General features: G+C 42.9%; 3 protein-coding genes across 3 annotated transcripts in view; 1 reads left to right on the top strand and 2 right to left on the bottom strand.

Annotated features, from left to right (window-relative positions):
* Positions 1-1,236, bottom strand: part of LOC306961688 (annexin A2-like) — a 5,105-nt gene extending 3,869 nt beyond the window's left edge. The window contains exons 1-2 of the mRNA XM_079554533.1: positions 1,127-1,236; positions 737-835 (exon numbers count right to left, since the gene is read on the bottom strand). Of these exons, the coding sequence (XP_079410659.1) occupies positions 737-835; positions 1,127-1,177 (150 nt within the window). The 5' untranslated portion in view covers positions 1,178-1,236. The remainder of the gene's footprint in view (positions 1-736; positions 836-1,126) is intronic.
* Positions 1,237-6,052: 4,816 nt separating this feature from the next.
* On the bottom strand, positions 6,053-15,452 carry mthfs (5,10-methenyltetrahydrofolate synthetase (5-formyltetrahydrofolate cyclo-ligase)). The gene is made up of 3 exons (XM_079554780.1): positions 15,159-15,452; positions 14,626-14,887; positions 6,053-6,298 (listed from the first exon to the last, which is right to left on the bottom strand). The coding sequence occupies exons 1-3, from the start codon at positions 15,267-15,269 to the stop codon at positions 6,063-6,065; spliced, it is 609 nt and encodes a 202-aa protein (XP_079410906.1). The 5' UTR covers positions 15,270-15,452; the 3' UTR covers positions 6,053-6,062.
* A 1,203-nt stretch (positions 15,453-16,655) lies between these two features.
* Positions 16,656-24,908, top strand: fah (fumarylacetoacetate hydrolase (fumarylacetoacetase)). The gene is made up of 14 exons (XM_079554740.1): positions 16,656-16,956; positions 17,242-17,352; positions 17,462-17,583; positions 18,268-18,317; positions 18,482-18,572; positions 19,892-19,989; positions 20,221-20,273; positions 21,975-22,074; positions 22,245-22,375; positions 22,447-22,522; positions 22,638-22,684; positions 22,755-22,856; positions 23,176-23,293; positions 24,708-24,908. Exons 1-14 carry the CDS (start codon positions 16,876-16,878, stop codon positions 24,782-24,784), a joined length of 1,257 nt encoding a protein of 418 aa, XP_079410866.1. The 5' UTR covers positions 16,656-16,875; the 3' UTR covers positions 24,785-24,908.
* Positions 24,909-25,862: the final 954 nt, after the last annotated feature.

Below are 25,862 nucleotides of genomic sequence, written 5' to 3'. Positions count from 1 at the left end.
ATTTCAGGATTTTTGACATAGGGCCTCATTTCCTAGTTATCCAGAGTGTTGCTGATTTCTGGAGATATTTTTTTTTTTGTAATTCATGCAGTTCTTATATTTGAAGAGTTCCGTGGTGCTAGGCTAGTGCAAGGCTAGCACATTTCTACGGTATCAGCTAGCCTGCATTAAAAACAGTCACTCCACAGTGCACCTGAGGCAAATCACTTACAATGCCAGATTAAAAATAGAATAATTTTAACCATTTTGCATTCAAAATAACTACTATATTTGAGCAGCATCAGCTTCGTGGATGTACAAGCTGTGCGGCGGTGGAGTGATCTGCTAGAAAATAGTCCCTCAAAATGCGATCATTCATGTGATGCAAGGTCAGTTATATTCCAAAAATGATTCTATCGACACAGACATTTATATCAGTAGTCTGGCGTTATAAGGGATTTGCCTCAGGTGCACTGTGGAGTGGACTGTGCACTGTTTTTAATGCAGGCTAGCTGATACCATAGAAATGTGCTAGCCTTGCACTAGCCTAGCGCCACGAAACTCTTCAAATATAAGAATTGCGTGAATTACAAAAAAATATCTCCAGAAATCAGCAACACTCTGGATAACTAGGCAATGAGGCCCTATGTCAAAAATCCTGAAATATCCCGTACCTTTTAAATAATCTAGACCCTCTTTTTCTGAATCCTGCGTCATGTTGCTGACTGAAGAGCAGAGTTAGAAACACTTAAGGGGCCTCACCTTTCGTCTTGATGGCGGTGTCGATTCTGGCTGCATCACGCGCTGGGTCGAAGTCCCGCGCTGGCACCACAGTGGGGAATTTGGGTTCCCTCTCCTACACAGGCAGGGACAGAGGAGGGAGGGTGCTCAGTTCATGGACAGGACATTATGGGATAATTGGATTAGCCGTACCAATAATCACCTGGTTTATTACTTTAGTTTAGTTTATTGAGCAGTATACATTCTGCTCAAAAGTTGTGGGCTGAATTCCTAATTTTTATATTGTGCATTTTGTGAAGCGCTTTGTGATTGATTTTAATAGCTCTTACCACAGCTCAAGTGTATTATAAACTAGCCTTAGAGTTTGACTATCTGCTGAAAGTGGAGAAGAGTAGAGTGGACCCACCCCTCCGTAGGACAGAGTCAGCTGACCCAGGAACTCGGACACCAGCGCCATGCTTCACCTGCACATAGACGGAGACGGGCGTGTGTTAGGTTTACTGAGCAGGACACAGGCAGGCAGGGTGTGTCTGCTGATAAGAACCACACATTACTCCACATTACCAGGAAGTGAGCGTCGCCGGGGCAACGGCACAAACACATCCACAGCACTGGACGCATTACAGCTTCACTCTGCTAATCTGGACATGGCTGCTCCTCTTTGCCAATGGATTTTCTACCGTCGACCATAATATACTCTAACAACACATTCACATGAACCCTATAGTACATATTTTGTAAAGGTAGGACAAACCAGAGCACACAGAGGAAACCAAAGCAGATATAGGTTTATTTAAGTTATTGTCTAGGGTGGCTTTAAGCATGACTTGAAAATTGTACACTTACATTTTTGTGATTTTTGTAGGCTCTTTACCCACATTTGTTATAGTTTGGCGATAAGAATTAAACTTGTTCCCCAATACGTCCTCAGCCCCTCTGAGGGGAGTGGCACCTGACCTGTGCTGCCCCAGGCCACCCCGGAGACACGCCCCTGCAAACTACCTGGTTTCAAGAAGACGGTTCTACCTAATGAGGCCTTGTCACTTTGACAATAAGTCAGACCCGAGCTGAGACAAACCATATCAGTTCAGCGGGGTTAATATGTCACAATGAACGCCCAGAGTGAACAAGACGGTCCCTTACAGAGCCATAAATTCCTGCATTCTTTATCTGTGTGTGTCCTGACAGCCCAGACTAAAGATCACACCCAGACCTTGGTGCTGTGTGGAGCAACTACGGGGTTTGGCATTTAACATGTGGAGGAAATATTGTAATTGCAAACAAATAAAGCTAATTGGAAGTTAGCATACTCCCTAAACGTCTACACACAAAATGCATTTTCAAGTGTTCCTTGTGGTAGTGTAACCCTTCTTCAACTTTTATTCTTCTGTTTAAAATGTACACAGTGAGCACCAGGGGCGTGTCTAGGTGGTGGCAAAGGCGGCACAGGTCACCCCACTTAAAAGGAGTTTAGGAAGTATTTTGATGGTCAGCAATACGTTCAGTTATTCAATTTTTCTTACAATTAAAAATAGAACGGATGCAAATTATGAAATTGAAGGGCCTAAATGTTAATTAAAATTCAGCAAAAACTCTATACAGGTACATTTGTCAGCCATAGCACCACCTTACAATATCAAAGTGCCACCCCAAAGATGAGTGTCTGGTCGCAACATTTGCAGGAAAAAAAAGTTACATTTTTTTTCATATTACAGTCCGCAGTCCTGACTCGACATCACCAGCTTATCTCATCTCCTCACAGTTTAGTTGCATTTGTGACACATCGACATACTACAACCTGGAATGTTACGCTGTGTGGCTTTAAAAAAGATTTTGAAGTCATGTTTTAATCTAGAGAAAGAGTTAAACACTTCCCTCACTTTGAGCACCTCGGTGGACAGTTATAACAGGTATAGTGGACACAGAAGTGTTTGTCGAGGCTTACCTTGACAGCAGCAGCAGCAGCAGCAGAGAAGCAGCAAAGAGCGTGAGCTGGAGTGGGACGGGTGTATTTAACAGCCTCATGTGCACACACACGACATATACGCACACACCACTGCCCTGCCCTGCCCTGTCCTGGGAATGACGCACCCAGCCACGTATCAGCCACTATGATTATATTATTACTCAATGCAAAGCCAAGAAATCTATAGATGTCTATAAGGGCTACACATGTAATTTTTAATGAATCGCATTTATAATTTGACTGGTTGCAATTAGCAGAAACAGAAAACTAAAACCTGTACTGATTAAAAGCGCTGCATAACATTTCGCACAATAAATACATTAAAATACGGATAATCCATTTAATTACAGGTGTTTTAAAATGTACAAAATAATACATAAACATATGGCTTTACTGAGAGCGGACTCTCCTCTCCTCAGACCTGATGTTGTCGGAGGCTGGACATCACCAGCAGCTCGTCTCCATGGAGATGTTGCTGGTTTGCTTTGACAACAGGCAGCCAAACATTAGTGTTAAATATTGAAATTAAAGGCCCTATACCTGATTTTTTTCTATTAGAAAATATGATAGAAGAAGGCACTCATTAAAATGTCATTTGTGATCCAAACTTATTCCTAACTTTCCTAACATATCTGAAGCATCCCAATTCTTCACAAGGATGAGTTTATAGGCAAATTTCACAACTTCAGGGTCACTTTGACAGAAATGCTGGAAAACTAACCCACAAGTTTATGAAATTGATCAAATGCAACAATTAGATGGACAGAGTGGAAAAAGGACCAAACTAATTTTGCGTCCAATTTGAATTTTGCCAAACAAATTCATAAAAAATAATTTGGATAACTTTTAAATTTCTCAAGATTATTTTCCATCCCAAATTACCTTGTTCCTGTAAGTGCCAGTGCTTAATTTGATCCTCTGTTTGGGAGAACGCATTCCCCCAATTTTCAGTTTTTAAGGGTGAAGGATACGGGAAATATGTGGGAGGATCCAGTAAAGATTTGATCTGATATAAAGGTGTTTAATGAGAGTGTTTTGGCCTGTTCCCTGAATCCATCACGTCAGACCAAAAGTGTTCCTGAAACTACTAATTTACAATTTAAGCACTGCAGAGGAGCCTATAGATTTTGTATGAAGTGAAAAAAAAATGGCGGATCTGTCATCCAAAATGACCGAAATCCAATATGGCATTGACATAATGTTACTTTTTGTACCAATTTTTTCGAAGCTTTGTAAAACCATTACTTTAAACCTTTACAGACATTCCTTAGAGATCAATTGCAAAGGACACATTTCTTTACATCCAGTTTACAAACTTCATCTCAGATCTATAAGGTTTTGGGTAATGCTAATACAGGAGAAGTGTTAACTAAACATGAAAGTGTTGGCATTTTTGTCCCATTGACGAGGGTGGGCTGTGTGTCCGTTCGAGGTGAGCTGCATACCAGAGAATGAGGTGTGGTCACTCTGACTTTGATCAGCTCCATAAACAGTCCTGTTATCTCTCACGATACGACAACTCCTGTCCCTGCCATCCACTGTCCCACCCATTATGATGTATTCAATGACTACAGTCACACTTCTTCAGATACAGTTATTACTCAGCCGTACTTCAGTAAAAGCCACTATGGAAAAAGAATTTCCCCAGTGTGAGATCGATAAGCTTATCTTATCTAATGTTGAAGAAGCTTGAGTAAACTTTGGAGACTTGGTGGTATTTTCAGTGCACTGTGGTCACTGCTCTGTCTAGGTCAATGGCAAAAAAAGACCAAAGTGCTGTGTTAGGTAGATCGCCTTTGTACAGAAGACATTATTTACTCTAACTTTTGCAATCTCATTCGTTGCTAATGTACAGTTTTTTCGTTACTCAAAGTAAAATAGAATCTGCCTCGAGAAATATGTTGGTCAAATATTGTGCGGAGTCTTTAAAGAGCACCTGATTCATGCCTTTTACTCATGGACCCTCTGAGAAACTCACTTTCTTTTTGTTTTGTATAAGATAGAATATCAATCCAGAATCAGTCTATCTGGTGAAAACAATCCATTACTTGAATGTTCACGTAATGGTAAAACTATATTAAATGAATGGCTTCTCTGTGACGGAGCAGTGGCTCTTATCCAAGCTCCTTAAGGGCACAGAGCAAACCCTAATAGAGCTCAACAGACCCGCCCACTTCCAGTCCTTTGGTGGGGGCTAGAAGTAAAAATCCAATTCACTTTATCCATTGAAATTTCCCAAAAATAGTAAAATATTAAAAAGCATGGCACAGGCTAACAAGCTGTAACTACTGACAATCACACGGATATTTTACAAGAAAGAAAACACTAAAAACTTGAGAATGCAAAATGCTTTATAATTTTTCAGATTATAAAGTTTTAGATATATTTTCCATTTAAAATTGTGTTGGTTTTATTGAGAAGTCAATGGCAATTTTGACTGGGATTTTCACTTTTGGCTCCTAGACTGTTGAGCTCTATTGTCACATGTACAAATGAATAGTCAACTTGAAAGACACTATGGAACAAAGAAATCATTTTACATCTTTATTTACATTGTCTTACAAAATTAAGCAATGGCTTCTTATGTTCCCTGAAGAAGTCTGTGTGTGTAGTTATACCTCCAGTGAATATGGATGGGCGATATGGCAATTATTCATTGAGCTTAGCTATAGTTTTCCTCACAGCCAATCTGCCGCTATTTTTTCACACTTCACTGTGATTTGTCAAATCAGCCTCTCACTCACACAGAGCATGACAAAGAGAGGACTGGGCGGGGAAAAGTTAACAGTAAAAAGCACTGAATTACGATGAAACAGGGCAGCACAATGAATCGAGATTGAATCAAATCACTGTCGGTGCAATTAGCATCGATAATACTGTTAGGTCAAATAATATCTTCTGCATACAACAAAATAACCTGTCTCAGGGGGTGTAGAGGCATTTGCTTAAAGTTTCCCCTACTAAGGTGCTCTTTTATGTACTTTTTGTATAATTGTTGGTGTCCTGAAGGCAGCGCTAGGTGTGCTTTAGATCAGACAGGTGGAGGAGCCCTCGTTCAGAGGAGATGTGGAAGCGGTACCTGGGCTTGAGGCCTAACACTTGAACTAAACTTACTCTCGTCAAACACATGTCAAGCTCAAGCTTAGGCCCAGAGAGCTGAAGTGGCAAGACATAACCCTAATTTTGCCACTACAGGGGTCCTTTTTAGTTTAGCAGTTCAAATTTCTCTCTTCTCCCAAATGTTAATGCTCCTGGACGCGCTTAAAGTCTGTGCTGAGAGCTTTTGAGGCATAAATCACAACAGCAGCAAGAAAAACAAAATTGGATCAGTAAAAAAAAAAATCATAATGTCCAATTATGTCCAAACCCATTCCACCTACAGTGCCCCCTGCTGGTCGTCGTACAGAACTTCATCTATGAGCACGTCCCTCTGGTCGACGGGCACCTGCTCACAGATCTGCTCCCTGTAGGCCAGCGCGATGGTGTGGGGCATCCCGCGGGGGAGCGCCATGCAGCGCTCCAGGTAGGTGTCATAGAAACCTTTCCCCCGCCCCAGACGCCGGCCCGAGAGGTCGAACCCGAGACCGGGCATCAGGATCAAGTCCAGACCTCCTACAAAGATAAATACATAAATAAGGGACAGATGTTTCTAGAAAATACTAGGCTGTGCACATTTTACTGCACATCTAACAGTTCTCACTCCTAAGAAGTTATTTAACAATTGATGCAAGAAAATACTGCTAAGCCTGTGGAGTTCGGGAAGGAATATTACCAATTTAACGTTACTGCAGAAATCCATGTTATGTGAGAGTAGCAAACAGTAGTGATCAGCAAAATGAACCAGTTTCATGAACCAGTAGATCATGTGACTGAAGCCTCGGTATCTGTGGGCGCCAAGTTAGTGTAATTAATACATGCTGCATTTTGTATTTAATAATAATATTTATTTTATTTTACAAGGGATTTAATGGGTTAATTTGTTGCGGGAAAAATAGAGTAAAATTGTAGTATTGCATTCGTGTTTATTTGGTAGGTAAATTTGTGAATAGATGTATTTTATAAGCTAATTTGTAATTTAAAATGTCCGCATTGGAGCTTTAAGCCCAGAGCTGCGCGTTGCGCTAGAGCAGGATCAGAGGCAGTGGAGAGCCGGCGCGTGAAGCAGCAACATTAGGAAAAGAGCCCAACAGTTTCTTACCGTAGTTTATAAGAGGTTACTTAAGGATTCTATGCTCCTGTAAAGTTCAACAAGTTCTGGAAATAAATTTTCGTTCAACCTTTTACGTCGGAGTGGCCGTGGATTTTTTCCTCAACATAAACACGAGTAATCAGGGAACTGTGGACTCGCGCCGACACATTTTGTAAGAAACTGGCTCACTGTGGATTTATGGATGTTTGTGGACGTATTTCAAACAACAAAGAAAGAAAAGCAAGTTGCTGCAGAGGCAAGAAACGTGAGTAAGTGGAAGTGTTTCACCGTGCAAAAGTGCTAAGTCAATTGGATGCTAAGCGGCCTACTAGCCAACATACTTGCTAGTTTGTGGATCAAAGGAGCATTTTTCTGTGGCTACTCTGCAAATTGATATCATGAGTGATGTTGAAGATGATGATACTGACACTGTAGTGGATTCCAGGGCAGTGAAAGTCACACCTAGAGCTATGGAGGAAAGGCTGCAACGTGCTATTAACCTGCGCAGGGCTAAGCTAGCCAAGCTAACAGGAGCAGTGAAACACGTGCGCCAGCTAATGGAAAATGAAAGTGATTCCAGCCTAACAGAAGTGAAACAGCTAATGGAAGATTTCAATAGGCTGTTTGGAGAGTTTTGTGATTTGAACACAAATGTTAAAGAGCAGATGTCAGAAGAGGATCTGAAAAGAGATCAGGAAAGCTGGTTTGAACCTAAGGCTGATTCTTTTAAGACTTTTGCTGATACAGCTGCAGCGTGGATTGATGAGACAACTTTGCGCACTTCCACGGTTGAAACATACAGTGACGAAGTGCATGCATCAGACAGCATATCTAACGCATCTTCCTCAAAGCGCAGTGAGGCACATTCAGAACATGGCTCCCGTGCTTCATCTTCTGCGTCGTCCATCCGCATGAAGGCAGAGTTGGAGCGAGCTACATTGTTGATTCAGGCCTCATCTTTGAAACAGAAACGATTGCTGGAGGAAAAGGAGGCTAAGCTCAAAGGTGAAAGGGAGGAGCTAGAAATAGAAACCGCTCTAGCAGCTAATGAAGCAAAGATCAAGATCTTATCAGAGTATGAAGGTCGTACATCCAAGGCACCTAGTCGTGCATCCAGTCGAGATGGAATGAACTCCTACGTGGCATCACGCAATGTTGGAGATTTCTTAGCTCCGCAACAGTTAAGTTCTGTACCCGTATTGCAAAGAGCAGCGCAGAACAACAACGCTCAACAAAATGTGCAGCAAACAGGCACTGCTGCCTCCCAGCCATCACAGACGCCAGGTGCTCTGCAGGACGTTGTCGAAGTGCTAACTAAGCAACAGAAGTTAGCAACACTGCCTCCTCAGAACATTCCTGTGTTTAGAGGAGACCCAATGGAATATCGGCTGTTCATGCGGGCATTTGAACATGGCGTGGAGGATAAAACGGAGAGTGACAAGGACAGACTGTACTACATGGAACAGTACACAAGTGGACAGCCACGGGAATTGATAAGGAGTTGTTTACACATGGAGCCCACTCGTGGATATCAAGAAGCTAAGAGACTTTTGGAAGAACACTTTGGAAATGCCTATAAGATTTCGGTGGCATACATAACCAAGGCTCTTGATTGGCCTACTATCAAGTCTGACGACGGAGAAGCTCTTCATGCTTTCGGCCTTTATCTTACTGGATGTCGCAATGCAATGACAGATGTGGAGTATATGGAGGAGTTGGATAGCACAGCCAACTTGCGAGCTATCATTGCCAAGCTCCCCTACAAACTGAGAGAAAGATGGAGGACGCATGCTTGTGGCATCTTGGACAAGGACAAACGCAGAGCAAAGTTTGAAGATCTAGTGGATTTTGTCAATAAGCAGGCCAAAGAAGCTTTGCACCCACTGTTTGGTGACATAAAGGACATCACCCTAAAAGAGCGAGTTAAAGGGCAAGTGGACGAGAAGTTGCAAAGGAAAAGTGGCAACAGAAAGGGATTCACCACAGCTGCAACAATCACCACTCCCCAGGACACATCCTTTAAGGCGAAGAATAAAATCGGTGGAATTCAGGTGTGTGCATTTTCCAAACCCTGTCTCTTTTGTCATGGTGGTGAACATGCCATGGAACAGTGCAAGAAGATGAAGAAATCACTTCATAAGGAAAAGATAGACTTTATGCGAACTAAAGGACTGTGCTTCAGCTGCCTTAAACAGGGACACATGAGTAGTTCATGCAAAGAGAAAGCGAGCTGTGAAGTCTGTGCACAGCCACATCCCACAGTGTTACACATGAGGGTAAAGCCGAGTGGTGCAAACAAAGAGGCAGAACCCGAAGAGGGAACAGCTGAAAGAACAGAGCAACCATCAGAGTCAGTTGTAAACGGATTTGTAGGAACAGATGTAACGGCTCATGCTGCTGAGAAAACAGAGCACATCTTGGCGATAGTTCCAGTCCAAGTCAAATCCAAAAGAGGACAAAAGGTAACACACACTCATGCCTTTCTTGATCCTGGCAGTACTGCCTGCTTTTGTACTGAAGAGTTGATGCAAGAGCTCAGTCTCACTGGCAGAAAGACTAACATTTTGCTGAAAACTATGGGAGAAGAAAAGGTTGTCAGCAGTCACATGGTGTCTGGCTTAGAAGTGAGCTGCTTAGACAGTAATGACTTTCTTGAATTGCCAGAAATGTACAGTCACAGTGACATACCGGCTTCTGTCGACAACATTCCTTCACAAGATTACGTGGACAAATGGCCCTATCTTCAGCAAGTGTCTATCCCAAAGATTGATGCGCACATTGGACTTCTAATTGGGACTAACGCACCTAAAGCTATTGAACCTTGGCAGGTTATTGCCAGCGAAAATGGTGGTCCGTATGCTGTGAAGACTAGGCTTGGCTGGACCGTCAGTGAACCTCTCCAAGGACATTCTTCTCCAAGTGCAACAAGTGGGCTGATCCAAGTCTCAGCCAATCGCATATCAGTCAGCACACTGGAGGAGCTCTGGAGCCAGCAGTTTAAAAGTGACTTTCCTGAGTGCGAAAGAGATGAGAAACAAGAAATGTCCAGGGAAGACTTGCGGTTTCTGGAAATAGCAACGCAGTCAGCTACCGTTGTGAATGGACATTACAGTATAGCCCTGCCGTTGCGCAACAAGCACATTCAGATGCCCAACAACCGCAAAGTGGCTGAACAACGTGCCTTAAACTTAAAGCGAAAGTTCGTGAAGAATCCTTCATTTCACGCCGAATACTCAGCCTTCATGAGCAACATCATAGACAAAGGTTACGCTGTGAGAGTGCCCAACAAAGACCTCGGTCGTGACGATAAAAAGGTTTGGTACCTGCCACACCACGGGGTTTACCACCCCAAGAAGCTCAAACTCAGAGTGGTCTTTGACTGTGGAGCGTCTTACCAAGGCACCACTTTGAATGATCAGCTCTTACAGGGACCGAATCTTACCAGTTCCCTTCTTGGTGTCATTACCAGATTCCGGCAAGAAGAAGTGGCAGTCATGGCTGATGTGGAAGCGATGTTCCACCAAGTAAAGGTGCCAGATGAAGATTCTGACCTTCTCCGGTTCCTTTGGTGGGAGTCTGGTGAAATAGATCAGGAAATGGTGGAGTACAAGATGGTGGTTCACATCTTTGGTGCAACCTCATCTCCAAGCTGCGCCAGCTTTGCTCTGCGCAAATGTGCTGAAGACAACCAAGATCAGTCTTACAGCCAAGCAGTTGACACAGTTCTCCACAATTTCTACGTGGATGATTGCTTAAAGTCTGTGAGCTCAGAAGAAGAAGCCATGCAGTTGTACCACACTTTGAGAGCTGTATGTCAAAGTGGTGGATTCAGGCTCACAAAGTGGATAAGTAATAGCAGAGCAGTGCTGTCTGCTATTCCAGAAGAAGAGAGAGCATCAGAAGTCAAAGACCTCGACTTGGATCAAGACATGCTCCCCATGGAGAGAGCTTTGGGAGTCCATTGGTGCATTCAGTCCGACAGCTTCAGGTTCAGGATCGTAATGCCAGACAAAGCTCCCACTCGAAGGAACCTCCTGTCCATTGTGAGTTCAGTTTATGACCCATTGGGCATCCTGTCACCAGTCACGCTAGAAGCTAAGAAGATTCTGCAAGAGCTTTGCAGACGGAAGATTGGCTGGGATGTTGACATACCAGAAGACCTAGCTCACAAGTGGCTTGTATGGAAGACCCAACTTCACCATCTGGAGAACATCAGTGTCCCAAGATGTTTCAAACCTGTGGGCTTTGGAGAGTCAGTATGCAACCAACTGCACCACTTTGCTGACGCCAGTGAAGAGGGCTACGGAACGGTTAGCTATCTCTTACAGAAGAACAGCTGCAATGAAGTGCACTGTGCATTCGTGTTGGGGAAAGCGAGAGTGGCCCCACTCAAGCCCATGACAATCCCTCGTATGGAACTTACCGCAGCTACTATGGCAGCTCGCATGGATAAGGTCCTTACATCGGAGCTGCAGCTCACACTACAACCATCAGTGTTCTGGTCAGACAGTACCACGGTGCTTAAGTACATACGCAACCAAACAAGTAGGTTCCGCACCTTTGTTGCAAACCGCGTGGATGCTATTCTTAAGTGTTCCAGTCCACACCAATGGAGGTACGTCAACACCTCTTTGAATCCCGCTGACATTGCGTCACGGGGACTCAAGGCGGAGAACTTCATTCACAGCAATGCTTGGTTACAGGGGCCGGACTTTCTCACCAAACCCATGGAAGAATGGCCTGAAAATGTGCACTCCCTTGGAGACCTGACCACAAATGACCCAGAGGTAAAAAATACTCTGGTTTGTGCCAACGCGGTTGAAGAACATGAAGATGTATTGCTGGAGTTCCTGCAATACTTCTCATCCTGGTTTAGACTCAAGAAAGCAGTTGCTTGGATGCTGAAAGTCAAACACATTTTGCTGCAACTGTGTCGCAAAAGGAAAGAGTTGAACGCTGTGAAAGCTCAGCCTGAAGTTGAAAAGGAAATGAACAGTTTGAAGAACAGCCTGTTTCAAGCTGACACTAACAGTCTTACAATGGAGAACCTCGCAGAAGCTGAAGAAACGATCATTCGCTACTGCCAGAAAAAGACATTTTCCAAAGAGATAGCCGCACTTACTCAAGGGCAAGGGGTGAAGCGGACCAGTTGCCTTTTCAAACTAAATCCAGTACTTGAACAAGGCATCCTCAGAGTCGGAGGACGACTCAGTAGATCGGCATTACCTGAAGACTCAAAGCGGCCAGCAATCCTGGATAAGGATCTGCATGTCACGAAGCTCATCCTCAGGGAAATACACCAGAACTTGTCTCATTGCGGTCGCAATCATGTACTGTCTAAGTTGAGAACAAAGTTTTGGGTTCCTGGTGCCAACTCCGCAGTGAGAAAGGTACTCGCAAAGTGCATAGTCTGCCGACGTGCACATGGAGTCGCAGGACGGCAACAAATGGCTGACCTTCCTCGAGACAGAGTCCTACCGGATGACCCTCCGTTTACCAACACTGGAGTGGACTACTTTGGTCCGTTCGAAATCAAACGCGGACGAAGCATGGTAAAACGGTACGGGGTTATTTTCACGTGCCTAACCATCCGTGCAGTGCACTTGGAGATGGCGGCCTCATTGGACACGGATTCCTTTATCCACGCTCTACGTCGCTTCATAGCAAGACGAGGCCAAGTGAAGATCCTTCGTTCTGATAATGGAACAAATTTCATCGGTGCGGAGCGCGAACTCAAAAGAGCCATCGAGGAATGGAATGTGTCAAAAATTGAAGACATGCTACATCAACAAGGCATTACGTGGATGTTCAACCCTCCCACTGGATCCCACCACGGAGGTGTCTGGGAGAGATTAATCAAGTCGGTGAAGAAAATCTTGAACGTCACCTTCAAGTTACAGACACTGGATGAAGAAGGGCTACACACTCTTTTATGTGAGGCAGAGGCCATTATCAATAGTCGGCCAATAACCAAAGCATCCAGTGATCCAAACGATTTAGAGGTACTCACTCCCAATCACCTCTTGCTTCTCAAGACTAAGCCATCTCTTCCCCCTGGTGTGTTCGACAAACAGGATCTTTACGCGAGGAGGAGATGGAAGCAAATCCAGTATATGTCGGAAATATTCTGGAAACGTTGGACAAGAGAGTATTTACCACTGCTACAGGAACGACAAAAGTGGACTCGTCCTTCTCGCAATTTTGCCATTGGAGACGTCGTGCTTATTGTGGACGATTCTGCCCCACGCAACTCTTGGATCACAGGGAAAGTAATCCTAACGATCCCGGACAAATCAGGAATGGTGCGTCAAGTGAGAATCAAAACCAAGACAAGCACACTGGACAGACCCATTACGAAGATTTGCCTCCTACAAGAAGCAGACTGAGGCAACCACCTGCAGAGACTTTTAAGTTTGTTTATGAATGACGTTTGAATACTTTGACGCCACATGCTTATTTTTGGTAATTGTGTAAATAGGGTCACAATTAGGGGCCGGTATGTGGGCGCCAAGTTAGTGTAATTAATACATGCTGCATTTTGTATTTAATAATAATATTTATTTTATTTTACAAGGGATTTAATGGGTTAATTTGTTGCGGGAAAAATAGAGTAAAATTGTAGTATTGCATTCGTGTTTATTTGGTAGGTAAATTTGTGAATAGATGTATTTTATAAGCTAATTTGTAATTTAAAATGTCCGCATTGGAGCTTTAAGCCCAGAGCTGCGCGTTGCGCTAGAGCAGGATCAGAGGCAGTGGAGAGCCGGCGCGTGAAGCAGCAACATTAGGAAAAGAGCCCAACAGTTTCTTACCGTAGTTTATAAGAGGTTACTTAAGGATTCTATGCTCCTGTAAAGTTCAACAAGTTCTGGAAATAAATTTTCGTTCAACCTTTTACGTCGGAGTGGCCGTGGATTTTTTCCTCAACATAAACACGAGTAATCAGGGAACTGTGGACTCGCGCCGACACAGTATCAATGGGTTTTCTAGGTAGCCGGAAAAATTGTATTAATTGTAATACATTCAAATCAGCAGTAGATGGCAATATAGAGCTAGGCTTCAGTTTGAACCATTTGCTGACACATGCTGGTTCATGAGGCTTCATTTTGCCCATCACTAGCAAACAGTGTCTATAGACTAACATTAGCTAAAAACAATTTAAAAAGTAGAGAAAATATCAACTAAAGATGTACTTAAAAAAATGCTTTTTTAAAAATTGTTTCTAATTAGGCAATGTAGCAGGAATCCCTTAAATATCAGCCGTTTTGACAACACAATCTCGAGCTCTACTGAAAGGCTTCAAAGTGATTTACAATAAGTGCTGTTGTCAATTTACTAAATATTCTATCCAACTATTGCAAAAATCATGAAAGGATTTCTTTTCATATTTAACCCCAACCCTACAAAATTATTTTTTACTGGCATCGAATTGCTAGAAGTTTGGAGAATAGAGGACTTGAAATAAACTGGTCGGCTATTTTTTTTCTGTAGCTGGTAGTTTTACTTAATACGAATATGAATGTGCAATTTTTGTGCAAATGTTGCTTCCGTTCCCTTTGTCCAAGATCAAGATTTGTGGATTTGATCTAATATCCCACAATGCTGGCAGAGCAAAACAGAAAGGGACATCAGCAAATGGGTTATTGATTTTGAGAGTTAGCGGTTTCTTCATCACACTATGAGTAAGAGTGTGGCGCCCTCTGCTGGCGGGTAAGAGGAACTGTTGTGGTGTAATGGGGATCAGTCGGACCTGTGTCCAGCGCCTCCTCCCGCGGCTCGTCCTCCCCGGGCTGGCGGATGTTCCAGGAGGTGAGGGCCAGCTTCTGGACGTCGGCCTCGCTGCTGAGCCTCAGCATGTCCATGTGGTTGCTGGTGCGCTGGTACCGCGGGATGAAGCAGCTCTTTCCCGCCGCGAACAGGTGCGTAATGATGGAGTCGGTGCGCACCTCGTCATCCATGCTCAGGAACACGGCCACCCGCTGACTGGACAGGTACTTGGGGTGAGACAGCAGCTGGACACGAGGACAGAAAATAATGGAGTGTCATTGCTTTTTGTGGACTTAATTTTATCCTGCAATGTTTTATCATACTGTCTGCTTCTTTGGCAGAGCAAAAATAGTGATTTCCAAAGTTTTGACAGTTATGTCTCAGCTGCTTCAACTTTCAGTGTCGTGGAAATATATTGCTCCACGCGCAGCAGCTGGAGAGCAGAGTGGACAGGCTGAAGTCCATGTGCGCGTGCAGACCATAAAGGTTATTACACAGACAGGAGAGGAGTCTTACTTTCTGACACACCACCAGGGACTGTCGCTGTTTCTCGGAGTCGCTCAGAGCTGCTACCCGCTTCTTGATCTCCTTTCGGAGGCTCTGCTTGGCAGCGCGCAGGGCGGCCATTGCTTCTGCTGCACAGTCGCGCTCTGATCCGGTCTGCTCCAGCCTGTTCCCAGAGAAGCGCACCGCCTTCTGCTACAGGACGGTCCCAGCAGCTGTGGGGGAACAACCCCCAGCACGAACAGGGGTGAAGTTGTTAAACATTAGCCGAGCTAACTTCTTTTTCTTCTTCGATGTTATTTTATGACAATTTCAAAATGCTGTATATTGCCATCTGCTGGTACTTGAGTGTACATACACTATGGTTTGGATTTATTCATACAGACAACTACAATGTAGTGTGTATCACAATTGACTTTACATTTCATCAGGTGATGTTTTACAGCATTAAAAACAAAGTGTTGCCAATACATGTTATAAATATCTAAAGAAAGAAATTATTTCAGCGAGAAAATGACATATAAATGACACATATACAGAATCAGAGACATGTAGTAACTGCGAGAGGTAAACATACAATGATATCTGTTTTACTATAGTAGTTTATGTATTGGAATGAGATCCTATTAGATTCAGTGAAACTAAACCCCAAAGCTGTAGATCAACAAGCATTTTATTGTCCACCGGACAACTCCAAGTGTGAACCGAGGCTAAACTGGACATTTGCATAATGTGATCCAATCCAACAACAACGTCGACCAAAGTGCTGAACACAGCGGTAAAAATGACATCATTAATAGAAAAATGTAACTTCTCTGCTTCTCCATGTGCATCTATTCTCTCTGACACAAAAAAAAACAAATATCCGCACAGACTGCTGCCCACCAGTTTTATTGGCATCACATGTAACATTTCCCTTAGCACAGTTTCAGAGCATGTAGAAACTGTGCTAAGGTATGGAATTGTTTGGTGACCTGACTGTAAAATACAAAACACAAATTGTCAGACTTGTAAAAGTGGCTCGTCCTCCTGCAGGACATTTTTGATCAGTCCACATTGGCCCAGGCTCGTAAAATCATAGCCGATCCTTGTCCTCAACTGTCAGTACGAGCTGCTGCCCTCAGGGAGGAGGTTTTGGATCCCTGTTTGTTCACACAACCGCTATAAAAACTCCTTTGTACCACACTCCATCAAATTAATGAATAAGAACAACAAATATTATGTTTGCAACTGACTCTCCTCCAAGTTGAATTTCTCCCTCGGGAGACAGACAATAAACTCAGTAGCCCTTCATCATACAGTTAACTGTCTGATGAAGGTTCAGACAGTTAACTGTTAATTGTCTGATGAAGGGCTGAACGCCCGAATAAAATAAAACTGGTGAGAAGCAGCCTGTGCAAATCTTTGTTTTTTTTTGGTCTATGTTAGTTTTTGATCCTGCTGGCTACTTTAGATCAGGATGTGCATGTCTCCTCATTTATTTTGCATCTAATCTCTCTTCCCAGACCTTCAGACCTGTGTGCCCCATGGTCCTGTGGAGGCTGGGTCTTGTTTGCTGAGTCACTGTGGGCTGGTATGCATTAGGTTCTACAGGGGTGGACCCTCAGCACGACCTCTCATTGGCTGAGAGCGGAGAGGCAGGCCTGTCCAAAGTCTGAGCCGCACATCTGGAAGTGTTTCTCCTCACATCTCAGTGAGGAGAGAACAGAGAGCACAGCACAGAACCAACATGTCCTTCATCCAAGTTTCACCGGACTGTGACTTCTCCTTCCACAACCTGCCCTATGGAGTCTTCTCTACAGCCGACCATGTGAGTAAGCTCTCGGCTTTTCCCTTTGGAGTGAATGTCAAGTTCTAAGATGTCGAATATTCAGCTATTCATTCTCTGATCTCATGAAAAATCATCTCAAACAGAGCAGCACCATGCAGATGAAGGCTGAGCAGGTTTTTCATCACAAATATATTTGGTAAAATGTACTGGCAGAGCAGTACAATGGATGGGAGGGAGAGGATGCAGCTCATGGAGATGTGGTCCACTGATTAGGCTTGAGAATACTATTCATTTATTATTATACTTCATCTGTTTTCTCCACAGCCCAAACATCGTATTGGCGTTGCCATTGGAGACCAAATCCTGATCCTCAGTGTGATCAAGTCTCTGTTCCAAGGTCCGGTCATGTCCAAGCACCAGGAGGTCTTTGAGCAGGTGAGTCGGTGTCCCACATGTTCGAAGTCTAACATTCTACGTCAACCCTAGTAGATTTAATATTGTCTTAAAAAAAGATAACACTGACCCTGTGCCTTTTCCCCTTCAGGAGACGCTGAACGCCTTCATGTCCCTGGGCCATGAGGCCTGGAGGGAGACTAGGAGGACGCTGCAGACGCTGCTCTCAGCCAATCACAGCACTCTGAGGGACGACTGTGAGCTGCGCGCCAGGTCAGCACATGGATGTTATACACTTCAGAGGTCTTATTTAGTTGGCCTTCAAGCTTTCAAAGGAATGGAACTTTTAACTGCAAGTTTAGATAAATCCTATCACGAAATAACCTCCATATCATCAGCATTTTGCCAAATTTATCCAACCAAACCACAAAATATATCGTACTATTAGAGATTTTATCCGCACACTTTTCACTTTGTTTACTTAAAGCCACACCGCAAAACATTTCATCTAACAATAGAATAAAATAGAAGTGTTTATTTTTATCAGGGGTCAGAATTGATCTCACAAACTCATGATTATAAGTCAGGCTCTCTTAGAATAAGGGAGTGACGGCTTTCGTCATGAACAGGTTGTATCTATTGAATCATTTTGTAAAGAGGGAAAGCTCGCCTGGGTGTTCAAACATTTGGTTGGGTGCTCGAGCTACGCAGCACCCACAGGATCCTATGACATCTCCAGCTCGTCTACATGGAGATGTTGACTAAAGGCAGCCAAATATGAGATCTAAAGAGGTTTGGTCCTCATCCAAATCCATTCTTTGATTAACCACTAACTGGTCATAAGGGGCATGTTTTGTATTGTATAGTACAGTATAATCTTATTTTAGCCTTTTTAAGAATTTAGATTAAACATTTTTCTGCAAAATGTGAGATGAAACTGCACTTTTTTCTCCACAGTGCATTTATTCCCCAGAGTGCAGCCATCATGCACCTGCCTGCACATATCGGTGAGTGTCTATGTCCATTTTGTCAAATCGGTCCACATCAAACACACCAGCAGAGTTATTTTTTACTGCAACACGTCTTTTACCAAACGGTTAATCTTCCACAACAATTGATCTGTCCATATCTTACTGTGACCTGTCCAACATCCTATGTCCTGTCTCTCCAGGGGACTACACGGACTTCTACTCCTCCCGGGACCACGCCACCAACGTGGGGATCATGTTCCGGGGCAAAGAGAACGCGCTCATGCCAAACTGGTAGGCTGAGTTTATGTGATTTAGGGATTTATGCAAACACAGGGTGAAATTATATGCCGACCCTGTGCTGCCGTTTTGTAATATCTGATTTTCATCTTAAATTTGTCCAAAAGGTATTTTCTGAACATTAGCACTATTTTAAGGTATACAACAAGAAATGCAAAGGTTAAGGGAAGAGTAAGTTGCCACTGGTCACGGAGATGTTTTTGAGACGTCCCCTGGAGATAAGGCGTCTCTCCAGGTAGTCTCAGTGAAAACGAACGTGTCTGATTTCAGAGGAGACTGCATGGAGCCTTGAAAAAGAAACGTCTCACAGGTTGAGGACAACAAATAGTGTTCACAATGTTGCCACAACTGCTTGAGGCCACGTAGACCTCTCAGAGACCATGCGGAGACTCCGCTGAAATCGAACGTGTTCGTTTTCACCGAGACTTCCTGGACTAGCCTTATCTCCAGGGGACGTCTTGGAGACATCTCCTTGAACAGCGGCGACTCTAGTCTCCAACTAGTCTCTAACTAGTCTCCAGGCCGGTGAGACTGGCCCTTTACAGCTCTGCCGCTCTTTAAGACTGTTCTTTTAGGGGTCTGGTGCTGTATGTTGCTTGAAGTGGTGCCCTTCGCTGGCAGCAGGGGCAATAACGCCAGACTAAACCATAGCGACTCAAGCCACTATTTTTACCCAACAGCATGCTGACAAATGTACGATGCTGTGTGTTTTTTATACAAAGAATTCATGTGACTGATTTTTGTTGCATCTTCATTATGTGAATAATTTTTTAAACATCCATTTAACAAAATAAAAAAAATGTCAATGTAATAATTCAGTGTCAAAAACAATGCAGTGTTGACCATTGATCTGAAAATGTTTTTATATCATTATTTCTCATCGATGGTTTAAAGCGCCAAAAAAAAACCTCAGGTTTTTCTTTTTTACATTGAATATTTTGACACAGAATTTTTAAACCTGTGTTTTTAAGAGATTTTTCAATCAATCAATCAATCAATCAATCAATCAATCAATCAATCAATCAATCAATCAATCAATCAATCAATCAATCAATCAATCAATCAATCAATCAATCAAAGTTTATTTATATAGCACTTTACAGCAACACCAGGAGGACGAAAAGATGAGTCTTTAATCTTGATTCCAAAGTTGGATGTTTAAAAATACTTTGGTTCATCTAATTGGGATGCAAAAAAGGCACAACATTATACATTGAGAAGAGAAGGAAAAAAAAGAAGAAGAATCATCAAACTCCGACTGTAATATATGTCTGAATATGCAGATCAGTCATGAACCCTGGTGTGTTTTGCAGGCTGCGGTTGCCCGTCGGGTACCACGGCCGAGCGTCCTCTGTGGTGGTGTCCGGGACCCCCCTGCGGCGCCCTTCAGGACAAATGAGACCGGACCAGAGTGAGGACAGCTTTTATGAATATACTGAATAATTTCGTTCATACACAGAGTCAAGTAGATACTCCCTTTAGCTCTCCCCTTTAACACATGTATTAGCCAGGGTTGTCCAAACAAGAAAGACATCATTTTTATTCTCAAAGCCTTTGACTTTTAGGCATCTAGTTCTCGTTTGTCAGTCCCGGGCCAGATGTGTGTTGGAACAAACTGACCATAAGCGTGTGACTTTTTCAGCCAAGCCACCGGTGTTTGGCCCATCCAAGCTGCTGGACATCGAGCTGGAGATGGTATGTACCCTCTTCATCCAGTCATATTTTCATTTTTACAAAACATACCCAGTCATTCAGGACAAGTTTGATGGAACAATCCCCACTATAGTAAATTCTGCACCACCTCAAAATGTGTTGTCAGTGGGATAAATTGTGCAATGTGTTTGAACCAACTGGAGAAATTCAAGCTTGATCAGATGAAGATCACCAATTGCACCGCTTCATCCCACTTAACACACACAGATACTGGGATAGGTCACTGCATAGGCCTCTTCCAACCTAGAAAGTTAGCACACCTAAGTAAATGTTTCACGTGGAGTTATGGTATTATCTCGTTCTTTATGTAAATCTAGCCTATTTAATTTTCACATAATCCACTTGGGATCATTGAAAAAGTGGGGCATTATCTCGGGAGGTGGGACAAGGGAACAAACTGCACCAGAGTGTGGAGAGTGCAAGAATAATGCACTGCTGCAAAAGCGCTTCAAGAAGCTTGCCAAGCTTGTAAAGAGCAAAACAAATCTGTGCTATCATTACTCACACAGTTCACACTGTACCAGGCAGCGCTAAAGGCTCTGCACCCACTTTTTCAAACCATGACAGATGGAGCTAGTCAAGTTTAAACTGTAAACCGCGAACCAAACTCATTACTAAAATATATTCCAAAAAACCTGATTTGTTGGCAGGGGAGAGTTTATAAAGTTGTTTCAAAACGTTCTTGGGATAAAGAGGAGCTGTGATGGTGACTGGTTTTACACTTCAGATTCAGACTCGATTCATTCAGACATTTAGACATTTTTTATGTAGAAGAGTGGAAAAAATATACATAAAGTCTGAAATGGAATAAGCAGAAGCCCAAGTTTTTCCTGTGTATTTTTTATGTACAAAACAGCTGCCAATGCCTTATGCATGCAGTTTTACAGCTCTGCTTTTCAGTACTTTATATAAAACAAGTCCATCACCATTATTTTTGCATCCTTGGCATCCATCCATCCATCCATCCATCCATCCGTCCATCCATCCACCCACCCAGGATCATTCGGGTGCTCAAACCCCTCCACCACTTTAAGGTGGCGGTTCCAGGAGGGGCATCCATTCTCAACATCCATTATTATCATTTTGTTTGTTTCTTGAACAGAATTTCAAATTGAATTACAGTTTCACAGTCTTATAGCTCTTGCTCCAACTTACTCCATTCATTCACTCCATTCAACAACAATTTGATAAAACTGGTTCATGACGTGATGCAGACATTCAGGTTATTTTTTTAATACAGTATGTATGTACTAGTATTATTATTGCTGCGTTGCAGGTTCTAGAATGTGATGATGTCACAGGACCCAGTGGGGGGCAGCAGCCAGTTTTTCCTATTAACAGCATTACACTTTCACAAGTCGTATCTAAAAAGAAAGTGTATGAATTACAAAAATGATTATTAATATCAGTCACTGAGTCCATGATCTCTCTTTACAAGCCCAACAATTTCTTCAAAAACTAAATAATTTTACCTCTACGTATATAAAGTTTTTATAGGCCTTTAGAACGTTGTGATGTCACCTGCAACCCAGCAATTACTTTGATTTAATATTGTTTTTGTCAAAATGTCACTTTTTGTGTGGTCATTTTTAAGAGTATTCATGTTATGACAAGAAGTTCCACTGAGTTGGGATAGTCTGTCTTGATGGTCATTGTGTCCTCTCCTCTCTCCTCTGCACACAGGCCTTCTTCGTGGGTGGGGGGAACGCTCTGGGAGAGCCCATCCCAGTGGAGAAAGCCCACGAACACATCTTTGGCATGGTCCTGATGAACGACTGGAGCGGTGCGCAAAACCTCAACGCCACCACACACAAAGCACACTATTCAGAGAGATTACCACAGTAGAGAAAACATCCAGTACAAAAAACATTCAGTGTACACTATGTAGTTTCCTTTGCAATATTGTTTAACATACCTACTTGTATGACGTGTCCCGTGTTGTGCCCTCCACAGCGCGGGACATCCAGACATGGGAGTACGTCCCCCTCGGACCGTTCCTGGGGAAGAACTTCGGCACCACCATCTCACCGTGGGTGGTTCCCATGGAGGCGCTGATGCCCTTTGTGGAGCCCAATGCAGTCCAGGTACTGTTCCCCCTCCTGCTGGGCCTTCAGAGGGTGTCACTCAAAGTCTGACCCTGAGGCTGTCGTTTCAGGATCCAGAGCCGCTGCCGTATCTCCAACACCCAGACCCGTACACCTTCAATATCAACCTTTTTGTATCAGTAAAAGGTGGGCAAACTTTAAAAGCTTTTGTAGAGTTCCATACATTGAAAAAAGCTAAAAGACCCAATCCATATTTTTGATGACTTTTCAATATCCTAATCTCACATTCCCTCTGTACTAGGTGAAGGAATGGCTCAGGCTGCAACAATCTGCCGTTCCAACTTCAAGGTCAGTTTTCGATCATCACTAAAGTGTAGTTCAATGGAGGCTTCGCTTGACTGTTTGTCTGTTTGAGTAGTTCATGTACTGGACCATGAAACAGCAGCTGGCCCACCACACTGTGAACGGCTGCAACCTGCGCCCCGGAGACCTGCTCGCTTCTGGGACCATCAGCGGGCCGGTCAGTGGGCTTTATTTATGTATCTCGACGATTGTAAACATTCGTCCAGGCTATTGCCCTCTGTAACTGTGAGAGTCTGTTATTAATCAATGTCATTTTCTGCCCACTGCCGTTCAATACAGGAGTTATGTGTGTTTTTTTTGCCGGAGCTCAAAGCATAGTCATTTATTTACTTTTGCTGCCTGTAAAGTCTTATATTTTCAGAATCAAGAGTGTAAACGTGCATTAGAAAGTCAATTTAGTGATTGGTCAATTATATGCAATCATCATCTGTTCACTTTGCCATTTTCTTTTTGAATATGCGTCTGTTCTGTTTCAGGAACCAGAGAGCTTTGGTTCCATGCTGGAGTTGTCCTGGAGAGGTACAAAGACCATAGACCTGGGGGGAGGAGAGACCCGCACGTTTCTGAAGGATGGAGATGAAGTCATCATCAAAGGTAAAGCTCTCCTGTAGACCGCTCTGAAGTCCTCGGTAACACTTTATAATAACTACAGCTTATTTAGCCTTAAAAGAACAGGCCACCGTTTTTCCATGCTGAGATATGTTCTCACCTGAGCTTAGACGAGTTGATTTGTACCTGTCTGGTCTTTGTGCCTGTGGAAGAGCTTGGTCGCTTCTAATTTCACCCCGTTTGGAGCTATAGGAATATACTGGGAGAGGCCAAATGCTAACAACATCTTTGGTCACTGTGCGTGACTGAGCACACACACAAAGACCAGACAGGTACATATCAACTCGTCTAAGCTCAGGTAAGAACATATCTCAGTATGGAAAACCTGTGGCCTGTTCCTTTAATAAATGATGAGTTAACACCTAATTCATCATGAACAGTCCCTTTGTTTACTACTAAAAAACGCTATTGCTGTGTATACAGTAGCCTGAATTTGAAACAGTATAGATTTTATCTTCAATTACCAGCCATGGAAGTGCATGGAATACGTTGCATTCACAACATTGTAGAATGTCAACGTCAAATGTTTTCATTGATCGGGGATCTAATCAGGAAGTTATTGGATTCACAAACCTGCCACATTCACCGTATGGCTGACACATAAAGCACATGTTTTTCAATATTTTAGAGTATATAGCATATATATAGGAGTCCACTTATATACCTATATGACACAGTAATTTATAATCTTATTTCATATGTGCTGAGAGAAGGTGTTGAACTTTGCAGCAGTTATTGTTTCATGTGGATATGTCCAGCTGTTACAGAGATCTGAATGATTTATTAATCATGAAGCAAGTCTAAAATTCAGCATTTTGACAGTTACCACAGTTGCCACAACTAATTTTTATTATACAATATGACATGTTTAGAATGTTGTGATGTAATGTGACCACAACATAAAGTGGGTAAAAAAAGGAATGGTATGTCACATTGCTACAGCTTTGTCTCAGTTGATTCAATAATGACGTTGATTTTTTGGTATATTAAGTGGATTAAATGTTCTATATAGACTACAGCAGGGGTGTCAAACTCAAATACACAGTGGGCCAAAATGTAAAACTTGAACAAAGTCGCGGGCCACCATTGAACAAACCTTTTAATATGGACCCAAACAAGATTTGCTTTAACATTGAATATGGAACAAGCAACACTTATTACTATACAATATATAACTTAATAGTCCAGATATGAAAAATATTTTTAAAAAATGTATAATACCGGTGGGCCAGCTCGAGTAGTCATTTGGTATAGCCTCTCGGGCCAAATATAATTACATTGCGGGCCAAATTTGGCCCGCGGGCCAGAGTTTGACACCTATGGACTACAGTGTCGGTATAGATTGACTCTGCAGTCCAGCCAGCAGTGTGAAGTATGCTTTTTGTTTCGGTGTGTGCAGGGTACTGTCAGGGGCCCGGACACAGAGTGGGCTTCGGGTCCTGCTCGGGCGTCATCCTGCCTGCTCTACAGCGCTGAGACCACTTCACTGACCCACGGGAACAGACAAGAGACCGGACCACAAAGAGCTTTCTCACATCTCATGGAAATGTTACTGCTGCTTGACAATCAGTGTTACTAGAATTTGAAAGGATTTATAATAAAAACATGTATTTTTACTCCATGGTGTGCTCTCTTTGGTAACTCCTTTGTTGCTGCGAATGTGGGAAATATCTGCAAATGTGTTTAGTTAAGGTGAATTGAAGCAAAACATAGAAATTGCCAACTGTGTGGGCCTTTCTGTGAGGAGTTCCTGCGACTTGATGGGGTTCATTCATGAACTCCATCTCCAAATCTCAAAAAAACAACATAACTAAAACAGATCTTTTGCACATTTTAAGTATTTTTGTTTGCTTTAGGTATAAATATATAATACCTCTGTGACTTTTGGAATATATTTTGGCTAGATATTTTTTCATCTAATATTGCAACAACAGTATCTTGGCGGTATATTGTGTTGTTCTACCATAGAGATGTGCGTGTGTCGAAGGCAAAGTTCATCTCCCATGAGCCATCGCCCCTCAGGACCTCTGCTCCCGATAACAGGAACGAAATGTGAACCACTTAAAAGGCAGCGTTTAGCGTAGAAATGACAGGCTGTTTGACATGCATCGCGGAGCCCCGTCATATTCACTGTACGGAAGATCAGAGTTAACCTTGAAAGCCCAGTGGACCTGAGTGAGCTGAATATGCCCTTGTCTGAAGGACCACAGAGATGATGATCAGGGGAGGAGCGAAGACTCGGCTCACATCCCTTTGCAGCCGCATTAATGAGTGATGGATCTGGATTTACTATTCACTTTAATAATCACACATTTCACCAAAAGCTTTTGACCACCTATTCTGCTACTTGAGAGATTCATGGCTACATTTATGAATAGCATCATATCAAGCTGTATTTGGGCAAAATGAGGATATAAAGTGGTTTTATCCTGCGACAATCTCCAAATTTGAGATTGAGGTCAGAAGCGTTATATATAACTCAAGTGCATATACTTGAGTAAGTGAGCTTCTGGGACTTCTTTACCTTCAGAAAATATTTAAAGTGACAGTCTGT

This window comes from Gobius niger, assembly GCF_951799975.1.
Source record: "Gobius niger genome assembly, chromosome: 4".
NCBI classification, from domain to species: domain Eukaryota; kingdom Metazoa; phylum Chordata; class Actinopteri; order Gobiiformes; family Gobiidae; genus Gobius; species Gobius niger.
The sequence above is the reverse complement of the archived record's forward strand: the minus strand, read 5'-3'. Positions and strand labels throughout refer to the sequence as shown.